The sequence below is a fragment of the Juglans regia genome, chromosome 2 (assembly GCF_001411555.2).
Source record: "Juglans regia cultivar Chandler chromosome 2, Walnut 2.0, whole genome shotgun sequence".
NCBI lineage: Eukaryota > Viridiplantae > Streptophyta > Magnoliopsida > Fagales > Juglandaceae > Juglans > Juglans regia.
Window position 1 is genome coordinate 36,910,960 of NC_049902.1, and position 9,036 is coordinate 36,919,995.

General features: G+C 38.0%; 2 protein-coding genes across 2 annotated transcripts; one reads left to right on the forward strand and one right to left on the reverse strand.

The window, feature by feature from the left end:
- Window positions 1–743: 743 nt before the first annotated feature.
- On the reverse strand, window positions 744–2,655 carry LOC108983435 (probable serine/threonine-protein kinase WNK11). The gene is made up of 3 exons (XM_018955068.2): window positions 2,545–2,655; window positions 1,573–2,076; window positions 744–1,313 (listed from the first exon to the last, which is right to left on the reverse strand). The coding sequence occupies exons 1-3, from the start codon at window positions 2,545–2,547 to the stop codon at window positions 918–920; spliced, it is 903 nt and encodes a 300-aa protein (XP_018810613.1). The 5' UTR covers window positions 2,548–2,655; the 3' UTR covers window positions 744–917.
- A 3,198-nt stretch (window positions 2,656–5,853) lies between these two features.
- LOC108985004 (FRIGIDA-like protein 1) lies at window positions 5,854–9,036 on the forward strand. Its single transcript, XM_018957130.2, has 3 exons — window positions 5,854–6,946; window positions 7,897–8,072; window positions 8,167–9,036. Exons 1-3 carry the CDS (start codon window positions 6,022–6,024, stop codon window positions 8,803–8,805), a joined length of 1,740 nt encoding a protein of 579 aa, XP_018812675.2. The 5' UTR covers window positions 5,854–6,021; the 3' UTR covers window positions 8,806–9,036.

Below are 9,036 nucleotides of genomic sequence, written 5' to 3' on the forward strand. Positions count from 1 at the left end.
ACTCAAAAATACACTTGATGCTCGATTTGTTTTGTCGTCATCTTTCTGAGGTTTTCATGCGGTGACTCAGCTTGATGAGTGCTTTGGAAGAAATGAAGAGAAAAATAAGTTTTTAGATTTGCATATTATCATAATATTTAAGACCAGAATATTTTTTGAATTATTTATTGATTGTATTTCCTTGATTTCTTAGCATGAGTATGCACTCCCCTCTCTTTTTTTGTTTTTTTCTTTTAAAAAAAAAATCATAAACTTGGTCGTGGCTTATTCTGCATTGGATTCTGGAAATATTGCAATTTTGAAGTAAAAATTTGTTTGAATAATCACTTCACCTCATCATACTTAAAGCACATTCCTTGCGCACTAATCACATTGATTATTGTATACGGAATTGAGAGTACTTTTTATATCATATTCTTTCTTTCTGGTAATCTATACATACATATTAAAAACCTATAAGCAGTCACAAAGCTTGATGCTGAATTCTGAAACCCTTTTTCTATAGGAAAATAGAGGACTCCCGCCTTTGCCAGTGAGGCAATTGGGAATTCTTTTCCCAACAGATTCGAGTGTGACAGCACAACAACAAGGCATTTGGGCTCTCTCTTGGTTCCCTCTTCCTTTTCTTCCTTTGACTTTACATAAAAATTAAAATAACACAATTTTTTTTTTTTTTTTTTTTTAAATAAGCCTACACTAGAAGTAAACTCATTGCTTTACATCAACCCTTTTTATGTATTAAATCTTCAAACTTCAACTTACAAAACAACACCATCCCTAATCAAACACTTGAATCTTTATCCAATTCCTCTAAAAGAGAGAAAGAGAAGGAAGATGATGTCAAATCCACAAGCCACCCTCCCCATTTTCGTCCAAAATAATCAATAAATAAACAAATATCATGTTAACAACTAACACTAAACGACGATCATAATTTCATCATTTTCATCATCATCAAGTTCATCAAAGAATGGATCCTTGAGGAGCTCGGCTGCAGAGGGTCTTGCCCTCGGTTGTGCAAGGCACTTCTCAATGAATGCCCTCACCTCAGGATCCTTAACTTTGCTCATGGCCTGGGGTCTCACCCCAGACGACACTTTCTTGTATATTTTAGCAACATTGTCACACTCACTATAGGGAATTTCCAAAGTCACCATCTCTAGAAAGCACATTCCAAACGAGTATATGTCCACCAATTCTGTATAATCCTCCTCGTATAGCTCCGGTGCCATGAATTCCGGCGTCCCTAGTACTGAATGTGCCATATGGCTCTTCCCCACGATTGCTGCCAAACCCAAATCGCCAATCTTTACCTGAAAAAATAAGAAACACGAAATTAAACTTTACTAGATAATTAGAATTAGTCAACTTATCAAAACCAACCAAATTCTTAGATTATAACCTTTTCTGATGCAATCTTAGATTATAAGTGACGCTAAATTTGGTTGCTTGGTTAGAAATCAAACATGGCTTTATCATGTTAACAGTTACAAGACCTTAATATGTATAAGAATAAATAGTTTTTCTTTGGAAGATCTACACATGTTAAAGCAGTAATTAGCAAGTAATCACCTGTCCAACGTTCCCATTGACGAAAACATTGCTGCAATTGAGATCTCTATGAATAACACAAGGCTCGTGGGTATGTAAGTAGTCCAACCCCTTTAAAATCTGCTTGGACCACTTCTTCAACGCCTTCATAGAAACATGCCTATGTTTCTTCCTATACTCCCTCAGATTCCCACTCGTACACACCTCGGTGATAAAGTTCAACGTGTTTTTCTCCTCGTCCCTCCACACATTGTACAAGGCAATGATGTTCTTGCTCGTTAAGGTTTTTAGCAACCGGACCTCGGAGTAAATTCTGTCGATCATGGCGGGATCGTTGATGAAGTTTCGTAGTTTGACTTGGTTCCATGCTACTTCTATTGCTTCTTCTTGATCAAACGCGCGGTAGACTTTTTTCACTGCCCCAGACCCAAGCAGCTCGTTGTAACGGCCGTACCGGCCCGTTTGATCAATCTCGACGAAAGGCTCGGAATCTTTATCAGATGGATCGGGGTTCACACTAGGCCTCTTCAGATAAAACGTGCAGAACGCATTAAATCAGTCGTAAAACAATGAAAACAAAACGACTTATATGAACAAGTTTTGAACTTTAAAAGAAAATGAAACCCAATAAAATCAATTTGAATATGGAGTTCAAATGAAAAGTCTCCCTGAGGGATCAAGATCCAAATCAAAAGGACCTGAGTAGACTCGATTCTCAAACGGCTAAACCAGCAAAAATCAAAACAATAAAAAGGAGAAAAATATTGGAGCTTCGATTATGAATGAGAATCTGACAGAACCAACGCCAGGGGAGACCCAGATCAGTAGCTTGTCTTATAAGCCAAAAATGAAAAAGTTTCAATCTTTTTATGTAAGGAAAGTTTAAATCTTTGATGAAGAGAAAAACATGGGATTGAAGCGCTTGATTTACTCATGCAACGAAACATAACAACAGGCAATGAAGCAAATCATACAAGAGCATAGAAGTCTTACCATGGAACACGAGTTTCTAACGTTGAACTTCAAAAGACTTGCTTCAATTTCTTTCCAACAAAAAAGTTGCTAAATCAAGGAGAGACTCGTCTGAAGAACTTCGAAAATAGGAGTGCGACAGAACGAAATAAGGAAAAGCCAAGGCCTCGGAGAATAATATTTATAGGAGTTAGCAAGGGTGGTCACAGAGTTCATAAATAAGGTTAGGTGAGGTTAACGGACAATGTTCTTTCTGATTAACCTTTCGTTCCACCATTAACCTAGTTTTAGGAATTTTCCTGTCATTATGGACTCTGTTTCCTTGTATGTTGGAAACGCAGAATGTCAACTTTTGATACCTTTGGAAATTGGTATCTGCAGCTGTACAGTCAAATTTTACCTTGTGGGCCATGGTGGTGTGGTTCCATAACCAAAAGAATCAGAATGGGGAGGAAAGAGTCAGTTTAGTAGCACAAGGGGGGAGGACTTTTTGTTTCTTTAATTTGATTTTCCAGTCAAAATAGCACATTGTTTGACCCGGTTGGTTTCGGCGACACAATTGGAGGGTGTTTCGTGTTTGACTTCTAAGATCATTCTCAGTGGACTTATGTATAATATAAAAAATATAAATTATTTAAAGAGTAAAATGAGCTCCATTAATTATGTAAAAAAACATGTAAAATATAAATTGTTACAGTAAGGTATTGTTCATCCTGCAAATAATTTTTTATTATTATTTATACTTCATTTACTCTCTTATTTATTTTTATTTTTATATTTCAATATAAATTCTTTTTATCGCTCATCATTTAAAACATATCTATTTTATTTTTTTTCTAAAAAATATCTTGGACATGTTAGAAATTCCATCTTGTTCATCGATTATCATCAACTATCACGTGATCATGAATCATTATATATTTTATACAAATCAAAAGCATGTAGTAACAACTTTTAAGAGAATAATTGAGGAATTAAAAAAGTATTAGCTTGCTTCTATGAAAATTCAAAGACAATAAATTACAAACGTCCTCTAAGGCAGAAAAATGCATGGCTTATATCCCTCTAAGGTGGCGTAAGCTGTTTTTTCAGACCCGATATGGAAATAATATTATTATACATGGAAAGAAAATCTACATGGATGCATAGTGAATCAAATATGGATTAATAAATCATGGAAAAAAAAATGAATTTGAGATCCTAACACAAAGATGATGTAGGTGTGTCACTATCCCAAATGATTTTCAGGTCATCTAAACATCTAGAAATATCTTTTAATAATATTTTTTGGATCTTCAACAAACAGCATAAAATTAAGTAGTTTTCTTCATAAATAAATAAAATTTTGATCAAAAATATTTTTCTCGTTTTACAAAGAAACAAAAATAGAAATGGGTGTTTCCGCCGAATGGTCCTCGACAAGTCTATCTTGTAGAGGTTTAATTGGGTTGGGCATAGAATTTGGTCTAATTGAATTGGGCTAAAGAATTGAGAAAAACTTCTAACCAGTCCTTTTATTTATCCTCAAATAACAGTTCTCAAATGAGGAAATGTCGCGTTTGCGTCCCATTTTATCTCCACTATACCACACCATAGATTAGACTTCACGGTAACAAAAAAGCACCCTCACCAAATCCTCCCCCCCGCCCCCCCCTCTTGCAACCGACGACAGACCCTTGCATCGGCGTTGTTTGAACCTTTACCCATGATGCTCCCCCTCACAACCAAGCGCTCCCCTCACACAGGCAGAAACCCACAATCTGTTAAAACCAAGCTCTCCACCTGCTCTGCACTCACCTGATTCTTTGGGAGCTTTCCTAATAAAATAACCGAGATACACGAATGAATCATTTCAATATATACATAAGATCCTGGAAAATTTGATGAACTTTAAGATTATAAACTCTCGTTTAATTTGACGCCTTGAAGGTAGCATTCAAGATGGAGTAAACATTGATGATTCTAATGATTTAAACCTTGATTTATGATCTATTTTAATGATCAAACCCAGCTTCTGAGCATGGGGCAGGGTCAATCTTCATCAAGTACTTTATCTTAATTGTCCCAAAAATTTCCTAAAACCAAAGCTTCAATTCAAATATAGACCCTTAAAAAAATGAATTTCAATTGATAAAGTATGAAAAGACACATATCTCTATAATTTTTCTAGTGATTTATGCATGCCACTAGATGTTTTGTCGACAATGATATGTTTCAAATGAAAACACACTCCCTTCAAACGAAAACCAGTTCTAAACATCCAACGAAAACATAATCCCTTCAAACTCTTCTTTGATAAATCTCATCGGCAGCACTCCATGGTCGATCTCGAGATTTCGCTCGTACTCTCTTCATCAATCTCGCACACACTAGTACTACTATATATATGACTTGAACTGGTTATGGTACCCAACTGCAACACCACTTGCCATTAGCGTTGTTGTGGATTGGCAAATTTTTTTGTTTGAAAGAGGATCTGGATGATTATTTAGAAGGCTTCAAGATGTTAAGATATAAAAAGCATAAATGGTTTGTGGTTCCAAAGCTGGATATAGATGATAAAGAGGACGACGGTGATTGACACTGTTGTGGCTAACGCACTATTGTGAATGACGATGATAAATCACTGGTGTGGACTCTTGCGATGATGAACCTTGGCAGGCAACGAAACTAGGTGTGGCGGTGACGGAACTGGTATGGCACCAAAAACAAAATTGGTTTAACAGGGAGACTGAGGAGACGTTTAGATTCGAAGATGATTTGAGATGACTTGAGATGAGTTGAGATGGATTGTGAATAATAATGAGATGAATTGTGAATAGTAATGAGATTTATGAGTTAAAGTTACTGAATAGTAATGAATAGTAGTGAGATAAGTTGAGATGAGTTGAAATGTCTTGCAAATCCAAACATCTCCTGAATGAAATGATATTTTAGTTTTTAAATTTTTTACTTAATAGTTATAGAATTGTGAAAAACACTATTATACCTACTCCAGTTGACACCTCCATTTGATTGCTTATTTTTTATTTATTTATTTATTTATTTTATTTAATAATTAAAAAATTGATTTTATATATATTGATATTTTTTTTTAGTTTTTAAATGCATTTAAATATGTTAAAAAAAACAATTTATGCCGAACGATAAATCCAACGGTTAAGATGGAGCGGTATAGTAACCACATCCTAGAATTATTAGTGTATTATTATTTTTAAATTTTTTTAAATAATAAAAAAATATAATTAAAAGAATTAAAAAGTCCAATTTAAACAAGCGGCACTTGGAGCTGTGATAATCAGCCCGCATAGTAACACTGCTCTAAACGTCCAATATTAGCCCGACCGTTCCAAAGAAGAACTGGAAATAATTTTCAGTCTCAATCCGTTCTCTCTCACATAAAAGGTCCGACTTTTCTTCTTCCATCGGAGACGTAGTAACGTACTGCAAAATTGCAAATCCTATCCTCTCCTCCACAAAATCCCCGATTTCTTATTCATGGCAACGCTTAATGCTATATCAGCGGCTCTGAAGCTCATAGACGTGAAGAAAGATGATCTGAAGAAGGCCTTCGATGAGCTCCAATCCCATTCCTCCCTCCTCTCCTCCTTCTCTCTCTCATGGTCCGACCTCGACGCCCACTTCACCTCCCGCCAGAACTCCCTCGTTCACCGATTTCACCTCCTCGAGTCGGTGGAGTCTCGCGAACAAAATCAGCCCCATGCCACTGAGTCAACCCAGCCGAACCCCACAACAGACCCATCTTCCTCACAGGCTCAATGCGCCCGAACCACCTCGGAAGAACCTTCTTCTTCATCACCCCCGCAGACCCAGACGACCCAAATCAGGGTCGACGTAGACCCTGATATGGATTCCGATTCGTTGACTCCGCCGAGGCCCGAGTTGAAGGCTTTGTGTGAGAAAATGGACGGGAAGGAGTTGAGGAAGTTCATAAGCAAGCGCCCAAAGGAGCGGTGTGCAATCCGAGCCGAGCTCCCCGGCGCAATGCGGTGTGCGGCAGACCCAGCGGCGATGGTCTTGGACGCCTTGTATGGGTTTTATAGCGGGAATAGCGTGAAATTGAGGTTCAAAGAAGATGTGGAATTGGGTCGTTTGAGGTGGTCTTGTGTGCTACTGTTGGAAACACTAATTGGGATTAAGGCCAGTGTTGGGGTGGAAGTGAGGGAGAGAGCGAAGAAATTGTCTTTGGAGTGGAAAGCGAAGGAGGTGGAGTGGAAAGGGAAGGCAAGCCCCAATGAAGTGCAGATGTTTGAGGTGTTAGCCTTGGTGCATTTAGTGGCAGCGTACGGGTTGCGGTCTGAGTTCAATGTGGATGAGCTTGTGGATTACTTCGTTATCATTGCACGATTTCGGCAGGCTGTGGAGTTGTGCCAGATTACTGGTTTGGGGCATAAAGTTGCTGGTAAGGCAGTCGGTAACTTGCTTTGGATGAAATTGTTTGCATGCTAATCGGAATGTGGTTTAGTTTATGATGTTTTTTAATAAGGCTCATGCAGTCAGATACTCTACAGGTGTTTAACGACTAGTTTTATTACTCATAAAAAAAATTTATGATGTTTTACCTTTCATGGAGCTTCCTTATGACGTTTAGTATCATATCTGATGTGATTCTGTTTTGTTTTAAATTAAAGATCTTTTTAAGAAATTTAGATTAGCCGAAGAGGAGGTTGAAACTTGCACTGGGTGCTAAACTATGAGTTGTTTACTTAGACTTGATGGACTGAGTTATTAATGGTGAAAAATCTGGCATGCTGGGAATCTAAGAAACAGTGAAATAGAGATCTCAGAGATATGATGCGCGGGATGTATTTGTTCGGCTCAAAAATCGATGGATTTCTTTAAGGTATTTGTAGGATAAAAGAAAATTTCATAAGCATGTAAGTTGTGACGGCCACTAATTGAAGGCTGGTAGAGATTTACCTTAGGAAATTACTTGGTGAAAAGAAAAGGATAAAAAAGAGGTTTACATTACTTATCCAAAAAAATAAAAAAAAAGATGTTTGCATCAGGAATTGGAAAAAGTCTCAAACTAATTGGAAATCATGGGCATGGTAGCTTCTAGGCCTACAGAGAACCTGTAGATGTCATGGGAACTAAAACAAGTCAGAAGATAATTGGGATAGCCCACTCTGTCCTCTTACTCACACAGCACCTGAAGAAATTATAATGAAAATATTTTTTTATCGGTAAATATTTTTCCAGAAAATATAACTGAAAGAAGTATGGGGAGGGAGAATAGTGAGGCAAGTTTACAATCAAATGTTTTGGATGTAAGCAGTCATATGGAGATGTTTGGTCCCTCCTTTTGGGTAATCTGATGTAAGAATCAAATGCTTCTTTTGTTCTTTGCAGATATCATTCATAAACTTATAAGTAGGGAGAAGCAGAATCTGGCTGTCAAATTTATTTTTGAATTTGAGCTATCCGAGAAGTTTCCACCAGTCCCCCTCTTGAAAGCCTATCTGAACGATGTCAAGAAGCTTGCTAATAAAGTTTCAAAGGAAGGAAATGAATCGCGCATGGCACTGGTAATTCTCCATTTCCCTATCTGTTGTCAATGCTACCATTGGTAATTCAATACCAAACAGTTGCCTGTTTATTATACTTAAGTTTATCATGCAGAATGAGGCTGCAGCCAGAGAAGTCGGTGCAATTAAATCAGTTATTAAAGTTATTGAAAGCCACAATCTTGACTCTGAGTATCCACGGGCAAACCTTGAAAAGCGCATTGAGGTTCTGGAGAAGCTGATCGCAAACAGAAAACGACCTGCACAAACTCATCCCATGAAGCCTCAGCAGCCGCAACAGCAGGAGCCAAAGAAGCAGAAGAAGCATCTGCAGCCAAAAAAGGAACAGCAGCAGCAGAGTCAAAGCAAGCGTCCTCGAACGGCTGCTCTAGTTGATAATGCGGCTGTCCCTTTAGTTGTCGGTGGTGTGAGTTCAACCATTCATCAGTATCAACAACCTCATATACAGGTGACAGGTTTGTTGCGAGATTGTTCTGCTCCATATGTGAGCTCATCAGCTGCGCCCTATGGCATGGTGGGCCAGACTCCTACCATTGCCCCTTACATGGGCTCACCAGGCAGGCAGTATGGTTTTCCAGGAAGCCCTGTGGGTTTTACTGGGAACCCAAGCCTTGCTGGTTCCCGTCTATACTCATCAGAACCATATTTGACATCTGGTTATTATGATAGGCCAACTGCCCATGGTGGATATGATGTGCCACCTGAATACCATCCATCTTACTATCCCCGGTAGACCTATGTGCTCTTTATCTCTGTGATAGTATACTTTTGGATGGCATCACGGCATTTTGCCTCTGCAGCGCTGGTTCTCAGAAAGCATAGCTTGCCCTTTTTATTACCATGGTTATGGTGTAAGGAAAATAGATATGGTGATTAAGAATTGTGAGATTATGTGTAGTGTCACATTCTTAATTACTTGAATAATTTTTATATTGCCGAAAAGGTTTTTAGGTTGATTGTTTAA